This window comes from Diabrotica undecimpunctata, chromosome 3 (assembly GCF_040954645.1).
Source record: "Diabrotica undecimpunctata isolate CICGRU chromosome 3, icDiaUnde3, whole genome shotgun sequence".
NCBI classification, from domain to species: domain Eukaryota; kingdom Metazoa; phylum Arthropoda; class Insecta; order Coleoptera; family Chrysomelidae; genus Diabrotica; species Diabrotica undecimpunctata.
This window is the reverse complement of record NC_092805.1, coordinates 90,741,126-90,756,589: the sequence shown is the minus strand read 5'-3', so window position 1 is coordinate 90,756,589 and position 15,464 is coordinate 90,741,126. Positions and strand designations below refer to the sequence as shown.

General features: G+C 32.0%; 1 protein-coding gene across 1 annotated transcript in view; it reads right to left on the bottom strand.

Moving 5' to 3' along the window:
• The window catches only part of LOC140435775 (uncharacterized), a 35,467-nt gene that overhangs the window by 13,691 nt on the left and 6,312 nt on the right, over positions 1-15,464 (bottom strand). The window contains exon 2 of the mRNA XM_072524495.1: positions 5,323-5,437. Within this exon, the coding sequence (XP_072380596.1) occupies positions 5,323-5,437 (115 nt within the window). The remainder of the gene's footprint in view (positions 1-5,322; positions 5,438-15,464) is intronic.

Sequence of the window (15,464 nt, the reverse complement as noted above, 5' to 3'; positions counted from 1 at the left end):
TTTCCGAAGTGGAAATTGAAACGTCAATAAACTTACTTTAACCTTTAACTGTGGCTTATTCACATTTAAATAGTAATTACAACTGCATGTTTGCAAAAAATGAATTTCCAAAGTTGAATTTTTATAGAGCCAGGTGGCAGCCATAGCTCAAAGGCTACGTTACTGGCTTAACAAACTGGAGGGCCTGGGTTCGATTCTCGGCACTGACAATAGAAATTTTTTAATTTCTAATTTAACTGAGTCGCCACCGTACTTCGGAGGACACGTAAAGCTGTCCCGGCTACGTTAGTGGTCGTTAGGTCATGTTAGGGGCGTTTGCGCCCCTAACACCCTATCACTAGACATCTGAGCAGTGGCGGCCCGTAGTGATTTAAAAAGGTTATTAAATTAAGGAAAGTAATTATAGAAACGGTGAATAAGCGCAGCAGGCAATGGGGGCCCCTTTTTGTCTAAATTTGATATTATTTATTATTGTTGTTCCTATATTAATAAAACATAAAAAAATATGACGTATGTAATTAAATCAATGCGATTTAGAAACAAAATTTAACTTTAATACAGTATACTCCCTCTATAACGAACACGGTTATTACGAGGTTTCGCTTATAACGAGATACATTAGATGTCCCGTGAAATTTCTATTGAACTATAACCGTCTATAGCGAGGCAAATTTGGTTATAACGAGAGAAAATAAGATCCAAAAACGTGTTTTTTACGTTTTTGGTAGGGTCGTGGCTATAAATAAATACCTTTTCAAACAGCCCCTCAATAAACTAAACTGCAGCCCGCAATAAACTTCTTTACAATGAATAAATACAACTGTTTCACATCTTTAGAAAATATGATAGAATGATACTGGGCCATTTAAAGCAGTTAAAAATTGTTCTTAAAATTGCAGAAGCAATAGTTTATGTTATCCTTGAAATACGCTTTATACATTATGTAGTTGGAAAAAAATATAAGTACAAATTTTTTGTTTTAACGTATATCATTGATAGTAAAAGTAAACAACTCTTTTATGTTTTAATATATTTCATTGACAATAAAAGTAAATAACTTTTTTTCAAAAACGCCATTCAAACAATATTTATTAGCATCTTATATTGCTCCGAATGGCTTCACTATAGGAAGTTAATGGTTTAGAAAACTACAGATTCATATGTATGCACAGTATTATTATTGTCTGATATAACGAGATCGGCTTATAACGAGGTAATTAGTCTGTCATTTCAGTTCTCGTTATAGAGGGAGTCTACTGTAATATAAAAATGTCTGGATGTCTTTATTTTTCTTCGACTTTTGTCTTTTGCAAAAATATTGATAACACGATCATTAAAGTCTGCAATTGTGGAAATCAACTCCTTTTCTATGCTTAATATAGCAAGTGAATTTAGTCTGGTCTGCTGCATTGTATTTCTCAGTAAAGATTTAATCCTTTTTAATGTAGAAAAACAACGTTCATTTTCGACACTGGTCATTGGAATTGTACAGATTAATTCTAATAACATGACAGTTTCACTAAATCATTCGGTCAAGTTTCTATCGATAAGAAGTTGTAATATTGCCAACGCACTTTCCGCATGATGAAAATCTTTTCTGCTATAAATAACACACAATTCACTTTTAAGTTTTTCTTTCTGAAAAAAGTTATCGGTTCGGGTAACGGCATCAAAAGTATCAGTAGGAAAGCCTTTTTATTTAACACACAGATTAGAATTGTTAGGTATTGCCACATCTATTAGTGTTTTGTGTAGTAAGTTTATTAACTAGTATGAGAACCGGTCTATTATGTGCCGCTGGTTAGTCTGTGAGCATAGTGTGATCCTAGTATAGCTTGTAGTTGTTATTTTCAAGCATTCTGTTGGGGACGTATTGATAATAAGGGTGAAACCCCACTTGCTTGCTAGTTCTTGGTGAATAATCTTTTCTACTGACAATATATATGAGGTAATTGTGGGTTGAAATGATCTAATCCTGAATGGCAAGTAGGAAACCCTTTATTTCAGCCAATAGTTTGACACTGTATTGTCGACACAGTCTTGGCTGATCTCATTAGCATGTCGCCCATGCAAAGGGTATCCCATCCAGGTGCACATTTCTGGTTTTCTCAGCTTAAGCGGTGTTGTGGCATCTACTGCACAAATTGTGTGATATAAAGTAAATGTCTCAGCCTGCTTCTGAAAATCAATTCTTAAATTGGCAACCTGTTTTTAAAATTGCTCACCTATATCCATAAGTCCTCTTCTACCAAGATACCACGGTAATGTTGTTCTCTCTTTTACTATTATTATCCAGATTTAAGCCACACGGCTCACATTTCCTATAAGGGGAACATTTACTCATCCTAGATACCTACAGTATCAAAAGGATTGATCTCAGGTGGGACTCCTTCTGTATTATCGAGCCCTAGATGACTTGCTATGTTGGAATATATCCCAAAAATTTTCTAACGCATCTGAATGTTAAGAGTAGTATCGCTTGTTATTATAATCTTACTATATAATATTTATAACAAAGATAATGCAAATAAAGTATTTTTTGTTTGGGTTAGGGTTTTTATAGCATATTTAAATTATAATCTTCATTTTATTCTGACCCTATAGATGGCTTTACTGCGGCATGTTGCTGTGATAAAATTTTCAACTTAATTGTAGATTTCTGACTCTTGATTGATTACAATTTTCTATCGTTACATCCATTGGCTGAGTTGCCAAATTGTGTATACAGTAGTTTTATCAAATAAAGTTAAAGCCACGTACGCTTTGCCATTAATACTGATAACTTTATTACTAGTATACCAAGTAAGCGAAGATATCTTTAATAACATCTTTATGTACAATATTTTACTGCTCTGCTGTGTCAATCGGAATATAATATATCGCACAGTAAATTTATTAAAAAACATTGTTTTAATAATTTTTGTTTAATTTTTGGTGACATCTAAGGTAGGTTTAGCAAATAATCAAAGTTATGCCATTGCGAGAACATATTGTTATTAAAAAAATACGGTTCCATCCACAATCCACACATATCATTGAAAAATGATTCATGTTATTTAAACACTGTTATCGACAAAGAAATATGTAGGTACTGCGACGGCGCAGTACAAAGTAGAAATGAAAAAATTTTATTTAAAAATTTCCGTTATAAAAGTTACAGTCTTTGTCTTTTAATGAATGATAGTTCCAAAGCCCTCCGTTTATATTTCTACACTCCTTCCATTTTCGCAGTGCACTAACACCCCTAAGTATTTAAAGGAATTTACCCTCTGGAATTTGTTTTCACTTATTATTATTTCTGTTGGTCAGTCTCTTGTACTTATTAAGTATTTTGTTATATTCTGATTGATTATTAGTGCTCTGTTCTTTGCTCCTCTTATCAACGTTAGGACTGTTTCTTCTAGTTTTTGTTTGTCACGCTAGTTTTTATTTGTCACGCGCTATCCATGCTAGTTCGTCCGCGTATCCTATGATTTGTGTTGAACTTTGAATAATTGTCTTTTTTTGACCTTCTTTTGGTCTCTGATTAATCCTTATGGTATGATATTAAATAAGACCGTTGACAGACTATCTCCTTGTCTTACACTACGTTCTATATTGATCGTTGTATCTTGTCGTTTGTATCTCCTTCGGTTGTTTTAACTCTTGCTGATGAGTCCTTCATTGTCATCCTAGTCAAACTTGTTAACTTTGCTGGCATTTCCATCCACTTCATTTCTTTTAATAACTGTTGTCTGTATATGCTATCAAATGCCTCTTGAAAGTTGATAAACAATATATGTAATTCTGTGTCATGTTCGTAGCTTTATCGATAGTTTGCCCAGTTTCTCCTTATTCTTGTTGGTATATATAAAATGTGTGAAAACCCATTGGCGGAACATCCAACACTGATAAACGTTCCTCTACTGAATGATTTCCTTTTCCAATAGCCAAAGTACCCCACGTCGGGCGTCGCTAGAAGATTAATGTTTATCTCTGTTCGTATGAATCGATTTTTTCATTCCACATGAGCACCCCTGAAAACGAATTCATAATTTAAACTCATGGCGACTTCTTTGTTGAAGACTAAGTATCCAGTTTTTTTTTCATGGCATTCATGACTCTAAGGATTTCATTTCGGCTATAAAGTGGCTGATATCGACTATTCTTCTTCCAGAAAGATTTAGATTATTATCGTACGCACCCGGTACTTGCACTGCTTCAATTTCCAAATCTTCTGTATTGGAATATAATGTTGGGGTTCTCTGACCACTGAATGATGCAACGGGTTCTCTAAAAGATGTGTAAAATATAATGTATAGCTACAATGTTAAATTATTGTAACATCTTAAAAAATCGAGCTTCGAGTTTATACGTCCATGGATTTCAAATGACACAAAGAATACATTACGTAAGACACAACAGCATAGAATTGGACTTACTTTGTTTACATAATAATTTTTTTAAATCTACTTTTTTAAAAATCTACTTTTAGGTTTTTTGGATAATTCTGAACAAAAAATCTCTACAGTTGATGGTTCTCTTGTTATAAAAAATTAAAAATTAAAAAAAAACGAAATATGACAATTTTCAAGGCTCAAAAACACAAGAATTATTATTTTATAATAACGGACATATACTTCGACGAACTATTGTCGCACCTTGTATAATATACAATATATACATATATGCACTTATAGATATAGGTTTTTTATAGATATATTACTTGTAGATTGTAGATTTAAAAGTTACAGTATCTACTATTCTAAGTTTCAGCATGGCCAGTTCAAAATTCAATCCTATAACATTCTTATTAAATTTTGTTGTAATCTGCCAAAGTGTTGTACAAAGTAATTGATATGGCAACCCTGTTAGTATTACGTTTTGTTTGAAGCGTTCCGAAGCAGCTATTTCGCTACCGATGTTTCAGATGGAGCCACTCTCTACAACACAATTTGATGGCAGCAGTTCAAGATATAATTCTTGTTTAACGTGATTTTTCATATGTTTAGGAAAAAATATTCAACGTTTTATTGCAAATATGTTCCGCTTTTACAGTATTTCTTAGGATTATATGTTTATGCTGCAAGAAAATTAACAAAATTTCTTGTTTGGTTTTCCCCTTTTATACTTGGAAAAAAGCAGTTTTTATGAGTTTTTTCGAAAACGAAAACATAAAGTTTGTTCAAAATTTGTCAAAATACTTCTAGTGATCACATATACCTTCTCAAATTTTTTGAATGTGTAGTTTGTCTTTTGGGGTGTGCAGATCAACATCGATATCGATATTATCAGGAAAAATATTAAATGCAAAAATGATTTTAAAAATAATAATTTAAATACCCATTATATAAAGCTGTTTGAGGTTCCTTGTTAAGCTGACTCAAATTATGCATGGAGTGTGAATCCGCTTCATTTAATTGACTTCTGTCTTCTTCTTCTTTAATTCTATAACACCCTATAAAAACAGTAAACTATTTTTTATATACAAAGATGATAAAAGTAAAAAATTAAAACATGCTAAAAATAATACAGATGCCAATCAAATAGAATAGTGAAAAGTAAAATATGTGAGAACTGAGTATATTTTAACTTTTAAAATAGCATTAGAAGACCTAGAGAGGGACATACAATAAACAATAATGTTTTAGAATCCAAAAGCAAATAAATATTATATTGAAAATCAGAAGATTAGCTTAGAGAAAATAGAAGAGTATGATGCTAAACTATCCCTATAGTTTGATTACTTACGGATAAAAATAATTGTGACTTAATATTATGATTATTTCAGCATTATAAAAACTGTTTTTGAGTAGCATCTAATGAAGTACACTATATACAGTTGTGAGACTGAAATCTAAGTATTAACCCCTTTTTTTTAAGTCCAACAGCTAAAATGAGATGCTATTAATTAAAGTTTATTAATTCTCCATTACTCAATTACTTACATGTTTAAAACATTATTTGAATGAGAGTATATATATATATATATATATATATATATATATATATATATATATATATATATATCGAGAAAAGGAGTACGATCGTCAATCCAAAATAAGCTAAGGTACACTCAAAGAGTGATGGGTTTTTCGGTCAAAGTGGAGAAATAAAAGACAAAGAAGGTGACTACTTCATCTATTTATTGAAGACGTTTCGCGTTTATATATATATATATATATATATATATATATATATATATACATATAAATATAATGATTGGTGTGATTCTTATAATACAGGTAATGAGGAACTGTACATACTCCTACCTCGTATTGAGACCCCTATGGGGAATAACAAATGACCATTAGAAAATGTCTGCGCCCATTATTATATAATATACAGGGTGAGTTTTTTGACTGAAATTTCTATTCATTTCGATAAATGGAATGGTCAGCATGACCTTTGTGGACTGTAATTATTCACCAAAGCTTTTGTTCAATATCACATCCCATAAAGAGGTGGTAAAAAGTTTATCTAATGTTTTAAGTAAGATTAAAATAATAAATGAGTTGATTAAGTACATGTTTAATTATGACAAAACAACAAACATACAAAATTAAAACAATTAAACTAAAAAAGAGAACCTATCTGCTAAATTTAGGAATATTACTAACTTGGATAAATTATAAGTCTATTAATTATCAGATAAATTGAGTCACTTGATTATCAGATAAATCGAAAGTCTATTCATGTAAAACTCTTTGAAAATCAGCAATCTCCTTAGCACTTATTATAATTTAGTGGTGTAATCACTAAACAAATAGACCCCAATGATCTATTTTCTAACACACTCCTATATAAATCAAAAGGAGTTAAGGTACAATTATTTTAACCAACACTTATTCAAATCAAATTAAAAATTTTTTACACGTAGTTGACAAATTTTGCAACACACATGTGTACAACTCAAACTGAGCCAAGGAACTGAATATTTGAAGGAAAGGAAGAAAACAATTTCTCCCCAACCTGCTGATAAACGTAGACATAATTTATCGTAAATAACTAATTTACTCAAATTAAAAAAAATCAGGCCCGACGTTAAAAAATTAGTTCGTTTTGTTCATAGCAAAAATATCACCCCTTATACGGTTTTTGAAAACTCCAATAACAATTTTATAAATTAGACAAACAGACAATTAAAACTCCATAAATATATTTTTTCCTCGAATGATTACCTAATTTTTAATTAAGAAAATTAAATTTGACTATGAATTAAAAGTTTAGCAAATTGAACCGTCGATGTAAAAAATGTAACTGTCTTTGCAAAAATTATTGTTTTTTAAACAAACATTTAATTTAATATTTAACAAACAAACCGAATCTAATTTAAACTAGAAAAATCAGGTCCGTTTTTAAAAATTAGTCCGTTTTGTTCATAGAAACAATTTCACCCTTTATACGGTTATTAAAAACTCTAATAAGAATTTTATAAATTACAAATAGGCATGCAATTAAAATGGCATACAATTTTTACCCTTCACGACTACTTAATTTATATAAAAAATCAAATTTGATTATGAATTAAAAGTTTAGCAAAAGTGAACCATAGATCTAAAAAATGTAACTTTTTGTTGCAAAATTAAATTTTTTGGACAAACTTTTAACTTAACATTTAACAAACAAACCGGACCTGATTTTTTTTTTCGGTTTGATTAAACAATTAGTTCGTTTTGTTTATGGAAATGTCACCCTGTATATGGTTTTTTAAAACTCTTATAAGAATTGTATATAATACAAATAGGTAAATACAATGGCATATTTATTTTTTCTCCACACGATTACTTAATTTTTAATTAATAAAATTTATTAAAAAAACTATGAATTAAAAGTTTAGCCAACTGAACTATTGCAGTTAAATGTCAATTTTATTTTTTATTAACTCAAAAATAAATCTGACTATTACTGTAGCCTTTTCTTTTGAGAAAAATAAAATAGAATTCTGACACTTCAATAAAACGACACTGACGATGAATTACTAAACAAATATTTTACATAACGATGTTTTAGTATTATTCAAAAAACTTGCACCTTCTGAAATTCTGGAAATTAGCAAAAAGGTTGTATTATTGTAAAACCACGAGCTGGGACAGTATTAATACTTATAAATTAAATAGATTTTCAAAAAAAAATAATTTTTTCAAGAAAACAATATTTTTTAAATCTGTGGTTCAGTTTGCTAAACTTTTAATTCGTAGTCAAATTTTATTTTTTAATTAAAAATTAAGTAATCGTGTGGATAAAAAAATAAATGACACTTTAATTGCCTATTTTTTATTTATAAAATTTCTATTACAATTTTAAAACCTTATACAGCGTGAAATTGTTCTCTGAACAAAACGAACTAATTGTTTAAAAACGAACCTGATTTTTCCATTTCAAATCCGGTCCGGTTTGTTTGTTAAATGTTGAATTAAATGTTTGATCAAAAAATACAATTTTTGTAAGAAAAGTTACATTTTTTACATGAATGGTTCACTTTTTTAGACTTATAATTCATAGTCAAATTTAATTTTTTTAATTAAAAATTAAGTAATCGTTTGAGAAAAAAATAAATATCGCATTTTAATTGTCTATTTGTCTAATTTGAAAAAAATTTATTAGCGTTTTCAAAAACTGTATACGGGTTGAAATTTTTGCTATGAACAAAACGAATTAATTTTTTAAAGTAGAACCTGATTTTTTTCTAGTTTGAATAAATAAGTTGATTAAGTGGTAGTAGTGTAACGTTTGACCTAAATATTAGACACATCCAAATTACTGTTCAAAATTTATAACGAATAGAAATTTCAGTCAAAATTCACAACTCACCATATATATTATTAAACAATAGCAGTAAACACTTTTTAATGGTCATTTGTTATTCCCCATAGTTTGGCCATTGCAAAATGACCTTTGTTCCCACAAATGGGACAAACAAACATAATTGTTAAAAAACTACTTGACCGATTATGCCATAAACCCGAAACCCTTGACCGAAACTACATAAAAACTCACATTATGAAATATGCTTTAAATGTTTTTACTGTTTTATTTTAATAATTAAAAACAATTGAAAACCCTGCTTAATTTCGGGTTTAATTTGCAATAGGTTTATTGTTTATAAACAATTTTTAATTTAGAAAATCTAATTTTAAAGAAAAAGTATTTTCAAGAAAGTCGTCTGTTGAACGTTTTTATCTAGAATGGGTAGTTTTTTCACAACATTGAAATGAATGAAAAGTCCATTCTTTGCTTAAATGTCATGACGCAGTAAAAGTTTCGATAAACACGAGATAATACGGCCTTTCTATTGACTTCCCCCAGATATTCCAGATAAAAAATAGCGCCCAGTAATTTCTAGATTTTTCAAATGATTTTTTTGCTTTGTATCATGGAGTAATAAACTATAAACAACTTTAAACAAAATTTAATATAATTTAATTATTTATTCTCTGAATAAAAAAATAAAAAAAATAGTGTTCATTGTTGATGTAAATAAGTGACTTAATTGATTTATACAGTTGTATATTTGTTGTATTACTGTTTATTTAATATTTAGCTGTATCCCTAACTTATGCCTCGCAGTTTATTTCATAATAAATATTAATATTACACACATTAATTTCGAGTTTACTGTAAAAAAATGATCAATTTTTTTATTTCATAATTTGATTATGCATGTAAATAATAAAAAAAATTATTTTAAGGGGCGTAACAAGTGTATTTTTCGTGGCAGGTGCGTATTACTCATAACTTTTCTGATAATCCTATTTCGACCATTGCCACTCAAGCTTTAGCAAAAGGTTTCAATTACTCTATTACCCCAAGTCACATTCCAATTGAGACAATCATCTGTCAAACTGAAGGAGCCATCTCCAGTTTACCAAAGCCTCCTACTCCGAACATTAGCCAATCCGGGAAAAAAGCCCTGAAAGAACTTCAGTCAAACCCAAATTTAGTCATTCTTCCCGCCGATAAAGGCAATGCCACCGTCATCCTAAACACTTCTTCTTATATTAATAAACTCTCAAATCTCATTAATACTTCAGACTAAAGACCAATTCCTAATAGCCCAACAACCTATCTGGAGAAAACAACAGCAGCCATTATCAATAAAACCTCTCTTCCAGTTGACATAAAACAATCTTTAATTCCTCGGGAAAAGTCTTCCAGAACACCTTGAATATATGGCCTACCCAAAATTTACAAAGCTGATATTCCTCTACGTCCCATTGTCAGTGCATACAACTGCCCTATACAACCATTGGCCAAAACTGTTCAACCTCTCGCCGAAAATGTTTCATTCTTCGTCAAAAATTCTTTTCATTTCATCGAACTTCTTAAACAATACCCTATCTCACCGTCAGACATTCTAGTAAGTTTCGATATCGTTTCATTCTTTACAAAAATTCCTATAACTTTCTGAAAACTAAATACAGTATCCAGCAAGACCAACTATCTCTCATTAAAGATTGTATGTCCAACAGCTATTTCATCTTCCAAAATCAATTCTACAGACAAATAAGTGGTGCCTCAATTGGCTCGCCACTATCTCCAGTAATTGCCAATATCTTTATGGAAGACTTCGAGACCCGAGCACTATCCACATCAATGCTCAAACCCACATGTTGGATATGATATGTTGACAATACATTCGTCATTTGGCCCCATGGCAGGGATGCTTTGGTGTCTTTTCAAACTCATCTGAATGGTATACATCCTAGTATCCAGTTCACGGATGGAGGTGGAAACTGATTCATCCCTACTGTTTCTCGACTTTATCATAAAGAAAAACAAATCCGAAGGTTTTCATCACCTTGTTTGCCGAAAACCCACCCATACCAATCGTTATTTGCATGCCAACTCTCATCATCAGCCTTTACAAATTAATTCAGTCATTAATACGCTTATTTCCAGATCAATACGCCGTTGCGATGATGCAAGTAGATCCGCTGAGCTCTCTAGTTTAAAACAAGCCCTTGTCCAAAATGGTTACCGCGAAAATCACATCAATACGAGCATCCACAGACATCAATCTCCCACTCAATCTCAAATCAAAGACTCAGACTCATCATACGAAAGCTTTTCTTCCTTACATCAAAAGTGTAACTGACCAAATTCTAAAATCAAGAGGAATAAAAACAATATATACCCCCCAACAAAAACTTTCATCCCTTGTCCCATCAATCAAAGACAACATTCCAAATGAACAACATGGAGTTTATGAAATTCCTTGTGCAGACTGCTCCCGATTATATAAGGCAAAAAAATCGTAAAATCCAAAATAGGATTTATGAACATTCCATTTCTGTTCGTAATTCGGACTCAATTTCAGCTCTAGATCAACACCATCTTCATACAGAAACGAAAATGGACTTAAGTACAGCTAGGTCTAAAACTCAACGTAAACTGTGAAAAGGAAATAAATAGTAATTATAATTCTTAGAAAAAAATAACAATAAAAAATGTAATAAATAATAATAAAAATAATATAATAAATGACTCTAAGCCGAATTTTGCAGGGAATTTAGGTGTATTTGCAGAAATTCAAGTAACTGAACAACGAGTTGCTGATCAATACCGGGTAATTATAAGAAACACTCTTATCCCAGAAACTAGACACAATACGATCAGAAGCGAAGTCGAACGGGCGATTAATCACCAAGAGGTAAATGTGGATCAAGTCCCTAATGAAATACATTAGCAGATTCCTGAGCTTGCCATACAAGAAACTCAACCTGATAATACACTACAGGACAATAACGAGTTACGCGATACCCTGCTAAGCGAAATGGCACGTGCTGTATAAGACAAATCCCACTAAAAAACTAGGTGCTCTGTTACAAATTATGAATACTGAAGTCCTACCCAATTACGTCGTAGAAGCCCATACGCTGGAATATTTACACCTGCTTATTTACTGTGCAGCAACAGCAACAGCTAATTTAATGGGAATTAAGATCAGAACACGACGGGGTACCAATGCCGGAAGGACAGATGCACCCTGGGAAAAACGGCTTCTAAACAAGATTTAATTATTGCGTAGGACATTGGTCAAATGACAGAATATATACGAGGAATAACAAGTAGAAAAGTCATTAAAAGAGCTGATTAAATAATGCTAAGCACTGCAAGACACTCGCAATATGATCCAGAAAACAACACTGCCCAACAGTGCCTGGATACATTAAAATAAAAACTCTCCGTTTATTAGGACGACTAAGAAAGTACAAAGTTAGTAACAGCCGAAAATATGACAATGCGCTTTTTGAGCATGCCGAGAAGTCGTTCGGATCGGAAATTTAATGCCACTGTCGAAAGTGCCAATAAATCATACCCAAGCCAAGAAGAAATTCAGGAGTTTTGGGGAAATCAACTTTCCACACCAGCTGCTCTTAACACCAATACTGGATGGATAAAAGATATGACGCACAGCTGTCAACACTACCGTACAACTGTCTATGAACCCTTCACCACAGAAGAAGTCTCTAATATCATCAAAGAGCTTCATAACTGGAAATCTCCTTGACCAGACGGAGTTCAAAATTTCTGGCTTAAGAAGTTCTGGAGTGCTCATGAGTGCTTGTCAACACTAATTAATCGTGTTAGTTATCATTAAATTGTGAAATACCATCATTCCTAAATCAGGGAACAACTTATTTAATACCGAAAGCTCAAAATAACACCCAAGATCCAAGCCAAGTACCGCCCAATTACTTGTCTTCCAACTCTGTATGAATTGGTCACATCCTGTGTAGCCCAGCGTATCTACCAACACTGCGCTCTAAACAATATCATAGAACCTCAACAGAAAGGATGCGCTAAGGGTTCCATGGGTTGCAAAGAACAACTTATTATCGACTCAGTCATTTCTAACCAAGCATACACAAAAAAAAGGAACTTCTTCACTGCCTTTATTGATTATAAGAAAGCCTTTGACTCAGTGCCGTATGAATGGCTGGTGGATATATTAAGAATATATAAAGTCGATGATAATATAGTGACCTTCTTAAGATATATAATGACAGATTGGAAGACTAACATTCACCTCCAATTACCTGGTGAAAACAATATCGAAACGGAAAATATCGCAATTAACCGCGGCCTATTCCAAGGAGACTCGCTGAGTCCATTGTGGTTCTGTCTAGCAATGAACCCACTATCCCAGCTATTGAACTCCACTGACTCAGGTTTTAGCATTAAAAACAACAATACTGTAGTGGCGAAGCTTAATCATCTGTTGTATATGGATGATTTTAAACTAATGGCTTCCACTCGAAATCACTTAGATCAAATGCTAAAACCTGTAGAAACTTTTTCAAATGATATCAGTATGCACTTTGGGTTAGACAAGTGTCGTGTACTAAATATAGTTAAGGGAAAGGTTCAGCCCGGAGGATTCGATATGTAAAATGTAGTGTTGCCCAAAATCGGTCTTGGTCTTGCAGTCTTGCTCTTGTTCTTGCGTTTTTGCAAGACCAAGACCAAGACCGCCTAATTTTAGCAAGACCAAGACTGACCGTGCAAGATTTAAGCAAGAACAAGACTAAGCCTGCGAGACTCTTGCGTCTTGCAGTTAGGACTGAATGTGGTTTTAGCAAGTATAGTAGTTCGGGTATAGGCTTAAGGACTCAATGAGACGCAAAAAAAATGTAATAAAAATTTGAAAAACTGAACTAATGCGCATTACAAACAATACCATAAACATACATACCGAATCAAAATATTCATTAAAAAAACACATTTGACACGTGCTCAGAGGTCGAGATTACAAAATTAAATCTTTTGTACATTCTTTTCCAGTACACGACTTCTTGGCTCTGAAATTAATTGTCCATATTTTGAGAATAGCCGCCCTCTAATCATAAAAATAATCTTCTTGCATTGCGACGCCGACAGTAATATCGTATCGATATTGTTTAAAATATATCACCCTAGCTAATAAAAAATATAATTGTTACCGACACCCACTTAATAATTCAATTTTTTTCCCATTATAATTTGGTCAGGAGGAATCTAAATAAACAAATCTTATCGGCCTAAGACTATAAATTGTTTCTGCTGAGTGTGCGATGAGATCATTCCGTTAAACAAAATTTGCTGAAAGAGCGCGAAAGTAACGAGACAAATTAATAACAGATAATGTCGCCTACCGTAACAAAATACCGAAGTATTTAGAATAACGAAGTAACGATATATAATTCTCGGTTTGTTATTAGATACTTAAAGGTGGGTACACATATGCGAGCCGAACGGTATACGTACAGTACGCGTACAGATCCTTGAAAAATATTCTACATCGTACTAATCGCATACTTATCTCGATCCATGGAAAGCGACAAACCAACAACGAACACACATGTGCGAAATGATTCATTTTATTTATAATTTGGGTACTGATTTATGTTCCTGTTTTTGCTTGTTTAACAAAAATAAAATTATGTACAGTAATCATCGACGTATAAATAAAGATTTCATCTTTATTTATACGTCCATGACAATAATCAGTTTACTGTTTTCTCACGTCTCTCTATCTTTATAGGAAGGAACACGTCATTCACACAATGTCGATTTGATGACAGAATAAAAATGTTCGCTGCGTCTAGTAAGCGCCGTCCAAACTGAAAGCCGAGCTTCCTTTGAAGTCGTGAAATAAACCGCAACAATTTGGTTCGCGACGAGTCACGATGAAACAGTACGCAAGCGGTTTTTTCTGCCGTACACATTAACGAATATAGCGTTCACAAACGGTTCGCGAACAGTTCTGCTCGCAAATGTGTACCCGCCTTAAGGTATTGGATAGTAACGAACATAAAGTAACTAGTAGTATCGTAGTTACTTTTTCGACATTACTTAAGTTCATTCCCAATTGAGCTTTCTTTTGAGTTTAATGTAATAATTGTTTTTCATCTAATCCTTTTTGTTCCCGGAGTGACAAATTTACAATTTGACATGAGGGACAAAGATTCAAATAATTCTCGTCGGAGGAGTGAGCGTTGGAGTTATAGATCTAAAAGACCTAAAAGCAAATTTGATGAGTTTTTCGAAATAATTCATGCATCCCTAATTGGTTTGTGTAAATTGTGCCTACATAGAAAGGTTGAAATGAAAATGAACAACAGAAACACGTCAGGTTTAAGGAAGCATCTAATATCTTTTCACAAAAAGGAATTACAAATATTTCTTCCTGAAAAAACAAAATTCGGTGAAGATATCACAAGCTTTTTAATAACCGCTGGTAAAAGTGGACATATAAAAAAATATACTTATTTCCTTATTACCAATTACATATATCATATACCTACTAAATTTTGGTAAATTAATGTATTTATTAAGTAGGTATCTCCTTAATTTAAAATAACTTCTTTTGATTGTCATTGCTTTTTTACCTATTCTTTATTTTTTAAAGTTAGTTTTTATATAAAAGTAGAGATAAGATTTCTAAAAACATTTATTTTGCTTTAATAAGTGGATTATAATTTGTTATCTTATCACCTAAA